This window comes from Helicoverpa armigera, chromosome 19 (assembly GCF_030705265.1).
Source record: "Helicoverpa armigera isolate CAAS_96S chromosome 19, ASM3070526v1, whole genome shotgun sequence".
Taxonomy (NCBI): Eukaryota; Metazoa; Arthropoda; class Insecta; order Lepidoptera; family Noctuidae; genus Helicoverpa; species Helicoverpa armigera.
In genome coordinates this window covers 10104827-10124703 of record NC_087138.1, presented here as the reverse complement: position 1 = coordinate 10124703, position 19877 = coordinate 10104827, and the positions used below count along the sequence as shown (strand labels likewise).

The window sequence follows — 19877 nt, the reverse complement described above, 5'->3', positions numbered from 1 at the left end:
ATTCCCTCTTAATAATACTAGTATAGATTGCTATCATTTAGATATTTTAGTACAGTTCTATATTTTAGTGGCAGTAGTTCCCACGGGACGCGAGTAGAACCTCGAAAATTCGGCTAGTTACTGATAAAAAACACCTAGAAAAGAAATAAAACTAACTAAATTACAAGGTCATTTAAATCAGAAAGTTGCATATTTTTATTAATTAAATCTGTAGCAACATTCCATCTTCAATATAATTTATGTAAATCCATGATAATTCATAAACATAACATATTAGCTGCTCTTACCTAATAAAATATAAAATTATTATTTAAATTATACAATTTAAATGATAAGTGTGAAAGTTTATAACTCAATTATTTAAGAATTTGTGATTTTGGGGTTTTGATATTAACGTATTCACATTTATGGTAATTTTTTTGCTCCTCTATATCAATACAAATCGTCAGCTTTAGTTAGAAGAAATCGCAATAAGTAACTAATCTTCATACCTACTGTTTTTGTTATTTTCCTACTCCTAAACTGCTTGGCCGATTTTGGTGTAATAAGTACCTAGCAGCAACTCCTAGTATCGCTATTAATGTCACTTTTTTTGCCGTCATTTCATTAGTTCCTAATTTATTTTGACCAGATAGAAATACTGTGATAGAAATTTTTATAACATAGATTAGATACATACTAATTGGTCAATTATAGAGTCGAAATTGAATCTATGAAATGAAGCGCTTAAATATATTACAAATTAAAAATCCATTCACAGTAGGCATTAGGAAATCGTGTATTTTTCACTGTATCAATAAATAAATTCGTGCTAAAACCGACGGGAGATAAATATAGCCAGACTTTTTATAGTCTATCATAAAAAGTCGTTTATGTGTTAGCACGAAACATCCGTAACTACGATATCTATAGGATCTAGAAATCTACACTTATAACTTGCTAGCTTTAGCCGTAAAAATAGATCTAAAAGTTAAATGGGTTTTTGAAGTTGCAATCATGTTCTTCAAACTGTTTTAAACATTAACAGCTTTACTACAAACATTTAAACATCTGCTGAATACTTGTCTAAAAAAATGTGGCTGAAAAACGGACCTTATTTCAACTTCATAATCTGTCATTTTTTTTGACAAGTGGTCAACAGATGTTTAAGTTTTTGTAGTAAGGCTATAAAAGAACAGACAATTTTATATTTGGTAAAACAACAGTAATTTAAGCGATATAATGATCAGAACTGCTACTCCGCGCACCTGGATAATAATCCAATCTCTATGAATATGGCTATCAATCTGACATACAGACAGGTATTTTTCAAAAAAGTCCCACAATTCCTGAAAAGAAATAAAAACTCATCTTTAACATTATTTCTAAAAATCGAAAATGTAATTTTGACATCAAAGGTCGAAGATTTTTATCAACATCATGGCATTTATAAAACTTGCAACTGTTTAATTTATTAATGATATGCAAAATCATTCACTGTAGGTCAAGGTGAACTTCTGTATCAAAATTCAGTACTTTAAAGCTATAGAATAAAGTATGTCTATCAGCTGTCTAGATTCATTTTGATTGAAAATGATTCATTACTAGACTCTCCCTAGACTCTAGCTAGATGGTCCTAATTGCGCAATTTTCAATGTTCACAGTACATAATTTTTTTAATTGCACAACATGTTAACACTAGCCAGAGTTCGGTTATATCGCGTTTCCAAGAGAATTCTTCAAAAGTCCGGGATAAAAACTATCCTATGTTCTTTCTCAATTTTAACTCTATTTCTGTACCAAATTAGATAAAAGTCAGTTCAGTGGTTTAGACAGACAGACAGAGTTACTTTCGCATTTATAATATTAGTAGGGATTGCTCAATTATAAATATCAAAAGGTTGTAAATAAAGATGAAGAAGTTCTAGATAGCCTACCTATAGAGGTTTTGGATTCGATTTCGGGAATCTTAGAAATAGAAGATTATTCTATGTTTACGTGAATTTTCTGTGTGTGATGTTTACCTAGTATACCTACTGGTTTTGGGTTTTTTTCGCTGCTACTTACCTGTTTTTTTTTTAAGTATTCTATATAAATTGTTATTAAACAGGTTTCAGACCCGCACACTTGATATAAAGAGTTTTTCGTCCGTACAATATTAAAATAGACATCAAAACAAGCCGAAAGAAGCCCCGAAATGACTCATATTGTGACTCATACCTATCTTCATATTTTCATTGTCAAACCGATGCTTAATAACTTTATTAATTAACTTATTAAACTGTCGATATTTTATTAAGGAAGTGATTTAATGTTGTCCAAAGTTAAATTGAATTTTGATAAAATTGATGGGAAAACCTTAACTTGATATCTTCATTGATTAAATTCATTACCCCTACTAATATTATAAATGCCAAAAGTAACTCTGTCTGTCTGTCAGTTACGCTTTCTCGTCTAAACCACTGAACTGATTTTAATAAAATTTGGTACAGATATAGAGTTGATCTTGAGAAAGAACATAGGATAGTTGTTATCCCGGACTTCTGAAGAGTTCTCTTGAAAACGCGATATAGGTAACCAAACTTGACGCGTGCGAAGCCGTAGGAGGAAGGTAGTTTTTTTATATACCTACAACTAGAAACATTTTGTATATTTCTTACAAGAAAAAATAGAACATTTTAATGACCTTTTTGCAAAGTTTTTTCGTAATAAAAGAGTACATTTATAAATTGTTTCAACAAAAGAATCTGTAGATACGGTTTCTTTACAAGAACGTTGAGTTTTCCCTTGCTTGTTAGTAAAGCCTGAAATAATTTTCTATTTCCTTTTAAACCGATTATATTCACGTTGAATGCAAGGTAACGTAATAATAGCTATGATTTTGAGGTTAGTGTAAAATCATGGAAAAAATTATATTTAAAAAATACATGTGATATAAAAAAAAAAAAAAAACAGAAATATTTGTCTGTTTTAACACAGTTCAAATATGAATCTACATAAAAGTAGGAGTAAGGATTTTCTCTTTTTATAGGTTAAAGTTTGGTGCAATGTAGTAGGTAGGTACCTATATATTTGTACTTGCATCTCAGCTTAGGTATTTTAATTGCATACAAAATGTCGCCCAACTTCTGTGTTAATATTTTTTTGCACTCGAATGTACAGAACCTTCCCAACAAACAAAAAATCCTCTCATAGTGGTTAAAAATGCCAAAAATAAATTTCTTATAAAAGCCGTATTAACGCTAATAAGGGTGCGTTTGGGCACAAATTACAAGAACAATAACCTCAAACCCCCCTTGTATTTGCTTTATTGTCAGCTTCTTTTTCTTATATGTACTTTATTATAGCAAGCGATAAGGGAGTCAAACTAATAAAAGCAAAAGGATTTGCTCTTAAAAAGCCAACCAACCTTATACATGTTTTATAATGGCGAGCAACAAGGGAGTAAAACTTATAGCGGCAAGACAAATTCTATTTTAAAGCTATTCGCCTAAAAATCAGTGTTTGAGATTCTGCAACAAGTGTTTTGTTGAGTGATTTTTCACAGTTTGGCAGCGTAAACGAGTATTTTAAAGAAAACAAGAGCCATGATTAATTTCATTTATTTTTTTTAGTGTACCTGAATCCGAGAGTATATTGTGCTTGTTTATTGAGAAAACTGTGTGGGAATTCAAACGTATGATAAAATGTGGTACAAAAAGTGTAATTATATCAACGCGCCCTTGAATTTCAGTAGTTTTGACGTATAAATGTGAATAATTATTAAGGCATGTTTTGTATAACGCTTTTACAAGGGTAATATCATTCTCACAACGTCTATTAGAAATCTATAAGATTATAAGCTCTGTAATGGCAACATTTATTCCATCTGCTATCGCCATTTTATCTACCGTTAGGGTTCCTTTCATCATTCCGTAGCTGTATCTATTAATATTAGCTATATTACATTTTAGGTATTATCACAATGGTCGTATTTACGGAGAAGATCTCACGTCCAAAACAAGAGATGGCCATGGAATTTGACACATTTTATCGTACGAAGAAAATGTTTTCATTGCAAATAAGTATCAGACTTTGTCAAACATACCCCTTCACACTTTGTGATTGGTCGTGAAAAAATAGAAGTTTTGCTACTATTCACTTTCTTATTTTGGTCAAAATTGTAAAGAGTATTTGATTTATGATCTTTATTGAAAATGAATGTGAATATTGTAATCCATAATTTTATTACACATTTCTCAATAGTAATAAAAAATAAGGCTAATTAAGGCAGCATAGGCTAATTAAATTAATTAATTAATAAAAAAAGTATATAAATAGATATTTTAATAAATAGATTGTAATATTTTTAATAGATCTCACTCAAAGCCATTGTGAAATATTATTTTTTACTGCCCAGTTTTTGACATCACCACCGATATCCATCTTATTCAACTCAAATTTATTTGAAAATGTATGTCTTCTTCACTACCACTACCGTTATATTCTTCTTGACTCATTTCCTTAACTTCATTGTCATCTTCCATAAAATCATTGACGGAACCCTCAAGTTATTTGTTGGTATCGGGTTTATGACTATAAGTATAAGTATTTAATGACTGACTATGTAAGTGATTATGGATTGCGTTCATTCTTGTAAAGACCATATAAAATGCAGAATATTGTTTGTTGGGTAGACATCTTATGAAATGCTCCTATGAGTTTAAAAGTATCATAGTTAGCTTATGTATTTCTATTATAAGAACAGTTAGCCAAATGAAAAGCTTTTATAGGGTTTTGAATATTATAAGGCTTAAAAGCATTGTAAATGCGCTTATGAGAATAACACATTTTCAATCCTTATTATAATCATGTAATTTGGACTTGTTGTGGTTAACCCAACCAAATTATAAGAGTAAAGGTAATATTAGCCAAATCTTCTTATATTGTGCCATAATAAGGAACATTGACATAATGAAAGCGATTTTAAAGCAACTATAAGAAATTAGACCTTAAACATATAATTTTATAAGAGTAGTTTGTTTGTTGGGTTATCTATATAAAAAAATATTAGCCTGTTTGTACGTTTAAAAATAAACAAACCGTATGGCTACTGACCCGTGCATCAAAACATTGTAGTATGTTGTCAAAATATCAACAGAATTGACCTTTTTACATGTTTTGACAGGTTACCTGACAAAATGTAGCGTCGTAATAAGTGTGGGATTGAAGACATTTCACCGAAATACATGGAAATGCGATCTAAAGATAAATATAACTTGGGTACTTTATAAGTATTTAGGTAGTTCGTAATATTTTAGCGCTTCGTGGAATATTTGTATAAAGATCATTCGCATTTACAGTAGATACTGTTTATGTAAACTACTTCACAATATAAACTATTAGGTACCTGATGCAAATAAAAATAATAACAAAAAAAAACAAGGAATATGCCTAGAGTCATGAAATGTCAAATGAGTCAATTTGCATATTATGAACCATCTTAAAAAAATATTATCTGAAATTGAAAATTAATTTGTATTTTGAAAAAAGGCATGAAATTATTCATCACACTACATACTTATTACAAGTAAGCCAGCTTTAATTTCCATTCTATAATTTTAATATTTACAATTATGTCCCTTAATTGCATGTCAGTCAGAAACCTCAGACTCCAATCAAATTAATATAATAGATACAAAAATAACAAAGGACGTACTATTTGAAACCATTTAAAGGCCAAAGTTTGCGGGCAAACCAAGGTGACTTGGTATTACCTATCTAAAACTGAGACATCGGGTTTTTTTCATTTATAGATATCTTTTAGGCAATATTAGTATTCGGTCAGGTTTAAATTGTTTGTCTAATGTGAAGGGTAAAGCAATTTAGAATTCAAAACCTAAATTTTATTTTAGGATTTTCCATCGGTCTGCTTTTTTTGGATGGATCTGTAGATATACTTTATAGAAAGTCGATGCCATGAAGATCTGAGCTTAGGCTACATTTGTCAACTAGAATTAAACCTATTTATACGTTCATAAGTGCTTGTAAAGGACTAAATGAAACAAATGATTTGGCTTTGTACTATATTTCCGTTTCTGGGTAAAAAGTAGGTATCTGTCCTCACTCAATTGGCTTTTTTTTATTGTAAAAATATGAACCTAATGTAAATGTATTGTCTAATGTAAATAAAATATCTATGTAAATAAAAAGGAACTTAGAAAAGTTATCAGTATTGGCTCTCAATCACGCAAATAACTTTTCAAATCGGAAAAGTCTTTCAAAACGAATACTTAAACTTTTCAGCTTCATAAATGTTTTATCGATAAACAAATAGAACGCGTATTAATTAAATACAAGTAAGTTTATTTGATGAGACTACAATACAAACTTTTGCCATTAAATTACGATTGAATTCAATACAAAGTTATAGTTTATTAACAGCGTAACTTTGATATTCCATTGTATTTAATTAAAGTTTGACTTTCAGTAATATTCAGTTTGAATAGTTAGGTTAAAACAAACAAGTAATATTAATATGCCTATCACAGTCTCAGTTACATAGAGTTACATCGTTTAACTATAAACGGACCATTTTTTACCGACTTCCCAAAAAGAAGGTACTCAATTCGTCGAAATCTTTGTTTTTATGTATTTTCACTTATAAGGTACTCTAAGACGCGTGTACTGATTTGCTAAATTCGTTTTTTTGTCTGATAGGGTTATAGGTAGCTTTTATCATCGTCTACTTTCTTAATGTTTATTAAACTAAGCAAAAAATACATAATTTCCCGTTTCCCGCGGTTTCACCCGTCCCCCGTGGGACCGACTTCCCGTACCCGGGTAAAACCAAAATATCCTTTGTTACTCAGGAACAGTGTAGCTACCCAACAGTGAAATATTTTTTTCAACCGGTTCAGTAGTTGAGTGTGTAGGGTGAAAACAAACAAGTTAGTGCATAGATGATGCAAAGATATTAATCAAGCATTTAAGTTACTCTATACTTATTCTAAAGTTTTATTCAAGTTCTCTAGAGAGCTTAGTACCTATAAATTAAAAAACCAATACCACTTCATTTTAGTACATACCTAGCTTTAATAGGTGTTAATACACACTTCTAATTGCCAAACGAATTCTGTTAAGGCACCTAATTAAAAGGGAATTACTTGCATTAATCACATTTAGTTAATTAAGAAAAATCATGCGTTAGACAAAAGTAAAGGTTGTTCGAGACTGCGTAGAATGAAACACTTTCGTCGGTAATTAGTCTGAGCTGGTAATTAGTTCTCAGGCACTAATTTCATTGTTCTTAAATGTACTGTTATGTCTGTTAATTCTATGAGGTATAGAAAGCCCCTTCTTAATAGAAATAGGTATCCTAAGTTCTTCTTAAGGATCATTTCAGACCTCAATAAAAGATTTAGTCAAATTAGGCTGCAAACATTTGAAGGTCAAGTTTACAAAAGACAGTCCCCAAAAATGCCCGCTTTTCACCATTTCCTATGTGATTTTGCTGGGAAGAAGAAGTGGTGCAACAAACTCCCCAGCAACACAATTCTGTCTGTTTAGTTCGAAGAACCGGTCCTATACAAAATTAATACAAGTAGATAGTATAAATTCAATTAAATATTTTACCATATTTTCTAGCACACAACCTATACTTATTACTTAATCTAGTTAATAAAGCTAGCTTCTTTCATATTTTAGGTAATTTCTAGGTAAATATGTTTATGTCTACGAATTTAGTGCACCAAAATTATAATTGTGAACGGAACTTTTGCAATTGTTTTTTTTTTTTATAAACTGTGTGAATTTTTGTGTGTTAAGTGAAAACGTGGGAAATGTTGGATGATGTAAGCCATCGCAATATACGATGTTTTTTTTTATAATTACATGGGCTATAAAAATAAAATGAAGCTTCCGAGAATCCCGATATTAAAGTCCGAAAGTATTTAAAATTTACAACACTCGCTGTTTTCCTTCAGTTTTATCCGCTTCCCGGTCGGATCGGTTCAGTAGTTGCGGAGCTTTTAAAGTACAAACAAACTAAAAAATGTTTTATATTAGTGTACAAAAATAACCTAAAATACCATTACATTATTTATTTACTATATTTAGAACGTCAAAACCACCACAAAATACCATCATTAACTACAGTACATTACATTGATATTTTCCATTTAAAAATAACCAACTAATATGTCGATGAAATGTTACAGATATGACTTTGCGTCAAAGAAAATGACAACGAACAATATTCCGAAGTAATTACGTCACTAAACGTCTGTTCTTTTATGTTACTTTAACATGTTTTTCTTATGTTGCGTCGGCGTTCGACTACGTAGGTTATTGAAAAGGTTACTAATACCTACGTATTTTCCATTTTAAAATATCTGTGAACTGTGAAAGGGTTTTTATGTAATTTTTTTCTTGACAAAACTTTTACTACGTATTGTGTAATGTCAGAACCTACTTAAACTTAAAGAAATATTTAGTAACTTATTCACGTTGAAACCTAATTTATTCTTTCTTAGGTATCCTACGCCGTTACATACTAAAAACTTGTGCAAACATCTCAATATGTAAACCTCGTAATTTTACTTAAATTCTACAAGAGTAAAATTACGTGTAATTTACTCTTGTCTCGTAAATTTACGTCATAATTTATCCTGTGTTTTTGCAGCTTAACTCTCACTGGTGTACTGAGTACGAATACAGAATAGTGATGGATCGAAAGTGAAAGAAAGTCAGTGATGTGTCCGTTTGTCTGTTACAAGTGAATTAGGAACCATGGGACTTCATAAACGGGGAAGTGAGTATACCTACATTTGTTTTTGTGCACTTTTTGAGGGTTCCGTACCCAAAGGGTAAAACGGGACCCTATTGTTTTCGTTCCTCTGTCCGTCCGTCCGTCCATCTGTCACCAGGCTGTATCTCGTGAACTTATATTTAGAGAGCTGAAATTTTCACAGATGATGTATGTTTGTTGCCGCTATAACAACAAATAGTGAAAACTAGAATTAAAAACTAGGTTAAATGTTGTGTTCGTTTTATAAATAATGGTACGGAACCCTTCGTGCGAGAATCCGTTTTTATTAATGAAAAAAATGGCTTATATGTTCTGAGAAGAGATCTTTGGCCAGCAGTGGAGCAGTGGGACAGTACCAATAAAAAAGACTGCTTTTTAAGGTGTCTAGACGCCGTTTTCTATGAAGTTCTTCAACGCCATAATAAAATGCATTGTTCCCGACTTAACAATTGCTTTAGCAAAATATTCTGCAAGATGCCAAATAAAAATGTTCACTGGCCATATTTTCTCAATTTTCACCTTTCTAAGGTAATTTGAACATACTCGTACGAGTGTGTAAATATAATCTATGGCCTATAAGTAAGTAAATAGTCAGTTTTCAAATACAATGTAAGACGAAAGTGTTACTTCAGCTTTCAAGACGTTCATATTGATCTTTTCTATCTAGAAAGTGTTAAGTATTACAAGTTAGCGTAATATTTATTCTGTTATGTCAGTGTCAACTGTCTATATATAGGGTTATTTACATTGTGTGTAGATTTAGTACAAGCGTGGAGGTTAGAAGTTACGATTATGTTTATTTTAGTTTGTACTGTTTTTTATTTCCGACTTCAAAAAAGGAGCTTCTCTGTTTGACCTGTACGGTCTTTGCGATAATCTCACGTTTGGCTGAACCGATTTTGATGCGATTTTCAGCATCGTATTTTTCAGACTTAGGAAAATGTTTTAGGCATAATATTGAAGTTGATTTTGTGATGTATTTTGTTAGATATAAATAATATTTGTAAAAAATTGCAAGGTTTTTTGATCAATAACTTGTTGTTTTTTTTATTATTTATATAATAGATATTTTACAATAGTCGGATTTTTTTATTATGTAGGTAGTATGTAAGTAGACCGATTTTTAACACGCTTATTTTTTTTTAGTAGGTACAATATGTATCATATGGGATCGAAAAACGATTTATAAATTGCTTAATTAAAAATAAACGAACGAACAACACTAAAATAGATTTAACTTAATGAAAAAGTAAATTGAAATCTCTCGGGTAAGTTAAATAAATTCTACGCACTTTCAGCTAGATTAGAACCTTAATCCCAGTGCTGGACATAGATCTATTTAATTGAATATATTGTTTTTTCAAATATAAAAGTAAGAAATAAAATTATAATGTTTTTTTTTCATTAAAAAAAATCACAATGGACTATCACGTATTTCCACAGTAGGTACCTAAATAAACCTAATACAGATAAAAAATGCGTTCGTCCGTTTGCTTTAAGGAATCTCCAAAACGACTCAGCCAATTTTGGTTCAATTTTCTTTGGTAGTCAAAGAAGCTGATATTATACGAGCCATTATCGCACCATATTTTAGAAAAAAAAACGTGTTTCCCGTGACAATATTGAAAACCCTTGAAAATTTAAATTTCCTATCTCTTCTTCCTAAATCCATCGTTTTGAAACCAAAAATATTCCATTTGGCCTTATCTCATAATTTCACGGAATGATTCACTGAACTGATTCTAAGGCCACAATCAGACTCATTATAAGAGATTGGCTTATTCATACAATATAAAAGCAATTCTGTCTGTGTTTCCTCTTACTCATTATATTGGATTTTATGTATGAGATAAATGTATGAAACGTCATACATTGAACCTTCTTGGACTAGTGGAATTCATATTTTGGTGATACTGACCTACTTATGAGTACCAAGGATTAATAGTATTACGAAAATAATTACATACGAATTTATTAAATAATATAAATAATTAAACAAAATAATGTAATGTTTTTTAAGTGCATGTTAAATCTCAAGTATGTGCATTTGATATTAATTTTGCGTGTCAACGAGTTTATCGTTAAGTTAACAACAAATAAAACTTACTAAGCATGGTTATTGGTAAACCAATTACATAACTTTATTTACTTCGATGACCACAGACAAATTATCGTGTTATTACCTCATTACACTACGCCGATGACAAACAATCTGCTTTCGAAATTCAAATGTAAGTGTCAAAATGACGTTAGCTGTCAATTTTGCCGCGTAATTCTTCAAAATGGCCGCTCGTTGAAACAGATTGGTTTTTAAGAGGTACTTTATGACTTCATGCTCTTTCGCGTTGGCCGATTCATCGAATATTGATAGGTTTTACTCGATTTCTCGATGGTGCTGGAGTACCGATCGATTACGTAGAGTATGGCTTGAAGTTCTCGGTAGGTATCGATTCGAGCCATAAGTGCTTTGTCAATTTGTTTCGGAGATTGAAAATTGAATATATTTTCCGGGTAATATCGGTAGGTAGGAATTAATTTTATTAAAAGGTTTCATGACGTATGGTTTAACCCAATTTTATCAATATATTTATGTACTGTTTTTAACCGCCTTAAAAAAAAGACGTTCTCAGTTTGAATTGTATGTACCTATGCTGCTGTGTTTGAATTGTATGTTGCACTATCATCTCACGTTTAGATGAACCAATTTTGACGAGGTTTTCGGCATGCTATTTGTCAGACATAAATAATGTTTAGGTATATTGATAAAACGTTTTATTTCTTAGTAAAATACAGCTTATATTATTTTCGTAATTGCCTGAATTTTTTAAGTCCTTGCTTCAAAATCCCAATTTATTCCACTACTCAATCAATTTAAATGATCAGCAATTATTTTAATTCACAATTTCGTAGGTTATTACAAAACTTCAGTAATTGGGCTATCATTATCCTATTGAATAAGATGAATAGGCCAAAACCAATTAGATTAAGAACAATTTTATGTTATTTCAAATTGAAACTCTGGAACATTCGATTTAATAGATTTAATAGCGGATTTGAAGTTGATTTGTGTTTCTGTTTGGTGGTCAGTAATTTTCTTATTAAATGTTATTTAGTCAATTATTTCATTAAAATGGATTCAATCTTTTGAGTACTAAGTTTTTTTCTTTATGAATATAAGTCAAGAGCGACCCAATCAGTCTCTAAAGAACTAATTAATCTTTTTCATTCTATTTCAAATATAAATTAAAGGATCTAGACAAAACTTACAACTGCTAAAGTAAATAAAAAATACACTAAGTACAAATACAAAAATATTTTTTACTTAAATGCCCCAAATAATAAAGTAAAGGCATTCATACACTACATAATTCCCAACACATTTTCCCATCGCTGTGACACTATTCATAATAAAAGCCTGTCAGTCAGTACAATTAGATTTTCTTGAAGTTTTAAAAGCGTACACTCTGGCTGTCTCAAGGTCGCCTGAAAATCAATACGGGCCGCCGTCTTCAGGCGAGTATGTGAATTATTTACTCTTTCAATAGTATAGACGATTGATATTTACCAATCATGGGGCGTTTTCGTGTTTGCGAGAATATTATTATGTAGTTTTTTTTTGTGTTGACATAGTCTGCGAAAATTCGGGGTTATTTTCTGTGAGTAGATGATGCTTTTTGCTCTATTTTTTCAAGAAGTTTTAAAGATTAAAGCCTAGCTTATTTTATAAGTCTTGCTGAACACATTTATACACATTTTTTGACGTTATACCTACTCATCAGTTATACTTTCATCAGATGCTTATCGAAACCATTCACATGATAAAAAGACAAAGGATGCTCAATTCCCTTGACATTATATTGATGAATCAATTCTGAAACAGTAGCAAAAATACACCTGTTATGTACCTAATTATCATTTAGAGCTCCAAAGACAAGATACTCCTCCCAATACACTCCAATATTAAGAATTCACTCGTCCAATACTACCACTGCAAACCACTAACCTTTAAACAGGCCAGCCCTGCTGACCCCATCTCTAACCACCGTTATGCACCATGATTCATACAAGTTCAAAGCTCAGGGCTGGTGAGACATTAAATGTCACATTCTTTCACCATAGCTCACCGTAATGGCTGGCTGCACGAACCTTTGTTTGTTCATGAAATGCATTGGTTTGGTAGTTATGAAGAATGCTATGTGTAGGTAATAGGTATTATATTAACTTTGTTATGTATTGAATACAATGTGTATTTTTCGTGATAAATAAATAACTATTATTTATTTAATTCATTTGTTTCAGGCAACTAAGGCCCATAGAAAATACACAACACATGTGTACATCAGACATAACAATATTTATAAACTAATACATAAAATAATATAAACTATCACTACTACACAATTGCACATACATTTACAGGTACAGTTAGTCGTTTTGGTTTATTTTTTTATTTATGATTTCAGTATTTTTGGTTTGAGAAGTTGAACTTTGTGGATGCCGAATGTCATTTATAGTTCTTTGACAGTCGATTCTGGTAATCAGAAGTCAGAAAGTCTGACTATCAATCTAGGCAAAGGGTATCAGGTTGCTCAAATGAGTTGAGGTTGTCTTAAACACAGATTAATTCATACGCTTCAATTAATGTCCAATCCGAACTTCTCAAAATCATATATACTTAATTCTGTTTCCAGGATCTTTTCTATCTTAATGGCATTTTTTGTTAATTATCTTATTTATATAATATATAGCAAAACACGCACAGGTGTGACTAGCTTCTAATATAATTATTTATAATGTCAAAGGTAAATGCACTAAGAGATCAATAAAATACATATCTCTTTATCAATTCTATCTATACGAAAAAACCGATTTGATGAGGCAATTTGCAACTATTTTTATCACTATCATTCTTCAACGACATCAGTTGGACGTCCATGACATTTTAACTACACTGAAATAAACGCCATTTTAAAATGTGACAATAGGAACATTTCAGCAACAATATTGCACAAGAACGTTTAGGTATTTAACCACACCCCTTTTCCCATTCCCATTGCGAAGTCAAAATTCCCATTTCCAGGTCAACAGATCTATTCTGTTCTAGTTTCCCACAGCAAAGGCTTTTCATTCAGGACATCGGTATTATTTGAGAACAACAGTGGTATTACCGAAATGTATCAATTATGCAGTAGCGCCATTGTGCGCCGGAAGCGGGCGCGACCGTTACGTTAGTGGGTGTGCGCCTTTATTTTTGTGGTGTAAGTTATGAGAAATATACCTTTAATTTTAAAATAACTAAGGACTTTCGCCTGGAATGAAAACGACTGAAATACTCGGGAATAGATATTTTTGCAAGTAGCACGTTAATTTGGAAATCAATATGTTTTTCATTAAAACTGATTATCATTTATTGACCTTATCAATCTCGTGAAAAAAATAATGATGCATATTTTATTCAGCAATATATTTGTCAAAACATGAACAAACAAAAATTTAAAATAAAATAAATGACGAACGTTACTAATAAAAACAACACCATAAAAACAATTAAAATAATTTATTAGATACTAACAACTCGACTTCCTACACGGTTTACCGCCCACCCCATACCGAGGGTGTTCAGATCACCATGAAATTCTCTCCAAGCGTAAGTCATAGTGGCACTCATTGGAGACACTTTACATATATTCTGATTTATTTAATTCACCTTAGGGAGGTGAAATTATGTAAAAGAAGCTTCTGTTCTTAATATTAATTGATAATGAATAAGATTTTTTGTCTGTTTGCGCCAAAACTTTCTTTAGGGTTCCGTAGCCAAGGGGTAAAACAGGATCCCATTACGAAGGCTTCGTTGTCCGTCTGTCTCTTGACTGTATCTCATGTACCATGATGAGCTTGACAGCTGAAATCTTCACGGATGATGCATTTCTGTTGCCGCTATAACAACAAATTCTGAAAACTAGGTCCTAATAAGTATTTTAGGTGGTTCGAAACACGTCGCGCGCAAACCCAACTCGCACTTGGCCCGTTTAAAACTTTGTTCCGTTTATTTTATCGTCCAAGAATCAGAAAATAACGTGGAGTGACTTAAGACATAGAAAGCTATAAAATACCAATATAATAGAGAAAACTCAGACCAAAGACAAAATATGAAACACAAATAAAAACAAGCAAATAAATTGCAGTATTTCGCCAACCCACCCCACTCACCCAGTCGATGTCGGCGTCAACGACCCGAAATGTTCTCAATCAAATATTCACTCAATACTTTCCTCAATACTCTTCCTGTATTACGTATTAATATAAAACACGCATCGCGAATCTTTATTTACTTACGTGTAATCGATTTTCACGGTTATATAATTTTAGTGTGGGTGGTTCACTATGTAATAGGTATAACTGCAATATGCAATATTGAGTATAATATGTTTTGTCTTGCCAATTAAATGCTATAAAACAATATTGATTAAAAGCTTTAGCTTTGTTTTTGTTTAGTAAATGCTTTCATGAATAAAAAGAGTCAACAGTATTATAATATAAAAGGCTCTAACGGCGGCGCTAACTTGCCATGGTTTATTTATATTATAGCAAAATTATATTCATAAGGTTCTTTATGAAAACAAAAATATTTATAAAAAATAATAAAAAAAGCGTAGAGTTTTAAATAGGTTTCTTATTGCCATTAGATTAACCAAAGCAAAGTAGCAAATCACCATATTTCACTTAACAAATACAACTTCAAATAATCTAAAAAAACTTTTTCACTTACTTACAACTTGTACCTTGTATTTCTATCTATCCATTTCTAATAACTTGGACCACACACCAATGACCCGATATCCCCATGTAACTATTAGACCATAATGTCCTGTAACATGCAACAAGGGTTATCCTCAATGACTATTAGAACTTGTTCAGGGATAGCTATCCCCCATAACGGGATGTAGCGGGGATAAGCCGGGGATGGGATACTTGCCAAGCGGTGCGTGTTAATGGGATAGATGCGGATTTTAATAGGGTTAGTAAGGATTTTATAGTGTGTTTTGTGCGGCAGACTTTTAGTCGGTTGACTGTTTGTTTGGGCTCATAAATCAGTATGAAGATTGGTAGTACGCACATTACATAGATCAGGTGTTTAGTCGGTATTAGACCGATTGAAAACTTTGATTGGCATCAAGATTTAAAAAAAAAAAAAATTTGCTAATCATCGGGTCAACTGCAGGCTGACTTTTAGTCTGCAGTGTGCTTTTAGTGTGATTGTGGGATTGCAACTAGTGCCATCAAAGTTATTATTACGTTCTGTTTTTGGGATTAAACCTCAGTCTGTTATGACGCTTTAGTAATCCAGTTAGCTGTACGAGAGGTAGATGAATTTCAGCTTTGTAGCGTGGTAGATAATACAGTCACACCACTACACTAGAATTGTATATATATATGCTAGTATCAACATACAGCGTATTTAATTAAACAGCTTTTTTATTTAGTATGGTTCCGTATGTATATGTATACGGAATGCTTACCAGGGGGTATTAGAGTTGAAAAGGTCAGATAGACAGTAGCTACACCTAAAACACTGCTACTCATCTGCATTCGTTCAGACTTCAGAATCCAACCTAGTTCAGAAAAGGCTGAGCAGATGATGTATGTAGGTACGCTTCAGGCCTAGCGCGGCAATTATTCTGTAAATTTCTCTACGTCGACAATCTTAAGGCACAAGACCGTATAAAATTAAAGTACTACAACACTGAAATTACCAAAGTTTACTTTCAGATAACACTCCTCGAACTTTACTAAAGATTCCCGTAACACTCTCGTTACATAAAACGTTTAGTTTCGCTAATAGTTTCCAAGATTCAACTAGGCTAAATAGGTCAGACTTTAACCTAAGTTAGAATCTAGATCGCAAAGGATCAAGGCTTTTGTAGGTCGCTTTTGGAATCAATTTAGGCACCTTAAATGCCTCTTTTAGATAGCTTTGAGGAGCTTTCGTTTTGACTATAAATTTACTTTTAAACGGTATGATAATGGTTTGTGTTTTAAATAAGCGATCGGATTTATTTGTCGTGTGGTTTGTTACAGTTGACTATACTACATATTTTTTGACAATTACTTACGCCACCATAGACCACAATGAAAGTCAGAATGGGATAAACCAAATCAAATGCATTATACATCATATACTTTGTATACTTAATTAATACCTAAATAATTATTAATTACTTGTTGGCCACAACTTAAGATTTCAATTATCATAAAATTTACTATCAAATTATTATAAGCAAAGATTTATATACCTCTTCAGAAAAATAATCTTATTACATTAAGGGTCGATTTTTCGATCGCCAGATAAGTTTTATCCATAGAATATGTTAGACGCTTTGACATTTTTTATATCAAATCGCCATATTTATTCCTCACATAGAACTCAGCAGATGATCAAAAAATCGACCCCCCCAAAACAATTATAGTTACTTTACATTACCAACATATTGATTCCCTCTCCTCCTCATTAACTACCTACATACATAAATAATACAGTCATGATGACAGCAATTACATCGCACTAGACTGACACATGTTGATGTAGTGGGGGTGAGTAGTGGGTGGTGAAGGAGGGGGGGTAACAGTCAGCTATTATTACGGCTTCGGCTCCTGTTACGATGAGGCCAGCTAAGTGCTGAAGAAAACTAGAGCAAAATTGTTTGTCTGAAAGTATTTTCGGATACATATGGAATGGTAATCAAGAATTGAGTGTAGAATTGGTGTGTTTAGAAAAAAGTTTAGTAAGCTCCTTTGAAATAAGAAATTTGCCCCCTCGGGTATTGCGTCCATTAGTGCACCTATTTTGGATATGAGCAGATTTCTGCGAATAATTAAAGATCAATTTCTGTTCTTACGTTTTTCCGTGACTAAAAAACTCAATGAAGAATTTCATAAAGAATAACCACTTCTTATATGAATCTGCACAAAATATCAATAGCTATAGTGTTATTGTATTCTAAACTTTGTAATATTTTAAAGTAAATGAAAAGTGCAAGTCATGCGGTTTTTTGAGACGTCTTAGTTAAGCTTAGTGCAGACATCTTTGCTATCTAAAGTCTAGAAAATAAAGCTAGAAAAGCTAGACAGACAACGTGTCGTTTCATCCTGATAGGATCTTTCGATTAGGAGACAATGTCTTGTCCAATATCAAAGGGATTGAAGTAATTTGTATCTTAAAGCTTCTAATTTGTCGAAATGGAGAGGTGTATGGAGGTATCTAATATCAATTGAATCTTCAGTGTTAGATAATCCATAAATCGAGTTATTTATCGTGTTTCGAGCTATCGAAGCCAGTTTTTGAAGAACCCTTAATGGTCATTCTTTTTATTATTTTTCTGTATGATATGTGTCCTACTTTTTTTTATCGATGGCTAAAATCATCAAATGATCCCTCCCACTGTGCGTTAGCAGCGGTGATTGAGTGTCAGACTCTTACTGACTAAAAACCGTCGTGTTCCGTCATAGGCCTTTTATGTACCAGGGCCGCGGTAACTCTTTCGAACAATCCCTTAGCCCGACGATAAGTGTTCTGCAGTGGACTATATAAAAGCCTACCTACCGTCATATTCGACGCTAAATTGTTACCAAAATCTAACATCGTTTTCCTTGTTCACAGAGAATGGTCTGCTCTCATATGAGAACCCCAACTACCACTTGGACCCGTCCCGGCTGGAGTCAGCCATCTACAGCGACCTCTACATGCATGACGATAAGAACACCCCCGATGAGTACGACAGCTACCTGGATAATAGGAGGTGAGTCAGTTTTAGCATTAGGAAAAAATGTGTCCCTTTTAGAAAAACTTGGCATGGAGAAAATATTTGGAATAGTACGAAAAACTGATCGAAAATTCAATCAACGATTGGGAAATCAATACTAAAATGAGATTTTAATTTTCCGTGCTCTGTCATCATCATCATCCTACCGCCCTTAACCCAATTTTATTTGTGATCGGCGCAGTACCTATGCTTTCAACATACTTCTTTTTGCATAATACCCAAATCGTTTCAGCAATTGGCGGAAAAGCTATCTTTCGATCTCGACATAAATCTAATTCTCCTGTGAGATAGCTAAACTCTTCATAACAAAGAACATAACTCTCTGCTCTCTTTTAGAAAAGCGTACTTACGTTATTATTGAATTCAGACTAACCAGTTCAATCTCATCACATTCCAAAACATCAATTCAACAATAAACCCGATTTCATAACTCCAAACTTCGCCAGACGAACTCAAAATAGAAACAGGATTGCATACAGATTTGAAGCCATCAAACTTAGCTCGTGAGCCAATAACTATATCAAAACAACTGCAAACAATCATACATTGCCACGGAGAATGGAAAGATAGCGGAGATGCCATAAGGAAGGTGGGCCAGGAGCCTTCTTGTAGGCCAAACAACGTACCCACAGGCTTGATCAGTCACTAAGACTAACGAGGCGATCGCGTTTGTTGTCAAATCAAAAACAATCTGTCAAAGGATACTCATGATTTTTTGGTAAAAAATGGGCGGGTTCTAAAAAAGGCGACTAAGGTGCTAATAATGTTCCTCATCCCCCGAACACCCGCTTTTTAGCACGCTACTTTCTCAGGAGATTTCGCGTTATGACATCTCCGCTAGTCATTTTGTTCTCCATGGACATACATAACTCATTCCCTACACTCCCAACCTAGCTCAACATTCGAGTAGGCACACTGAATATATTGGTGCAGAAGTACCACTTCATACGTCACTTGTGAACGGAACATGTTAGTGGCTTTTAGCAAGGGATTCTGAGTTGTGGGTGTGTGTGCATAAGCGAAAGGTTACTTTTTACGCAGGTGTGCAAAGTAGTTCTACGGGATGCGGTTGAAACAAATTACTGCAAATAAATAATAGTTTAAAAAAACTAAAAAACACGCTTTTTATAGAAAACCGAACTAAAAAATAGAAAATAAATTTTAACGAATTTAAATTAAGAAAATAGTGTTAAAAAGTTCAATGAATATAATTTAATAATAGTGTGAATAAAAAAAAAAATATATTAAAAAAAAAGCGTGGGGTGCATGGTGTCAATAGTTATAAATAT

General features: G+C 32.4%; 1 protein-coding gene across 5 annotated transcripts in view; it reads left to right on the top strand.

Annotated features, from left to right (window-relative positions):
• The window catches only part of LOC110373926 (protein Fe65 homolog), a 69865-nt gene that overhangs the window by 22958 nt on the left and 27030 nt on the right, over positions 1 to 19877 (top strand). For 3 of the 5 annotated variants that reach the window (XM_064039595.1, XM_049841664.2, XM_049841667.2), the window contains one exon: positions 18426 to 18564. In XM_064039595.1, coding sequence (XP_063895665.1) covers positions 18426 to 18564 — 139 coding nt within the window. Of the gene's footprint in view, positions 1 to 8641; positions 8771 to 18425; positions 18565 to 19877 lie in introns of all 5 variants that reach the window. The other 2 variants (XM_049841665.2, XM_049841666.2) reach the window with 1 other exon arrangement.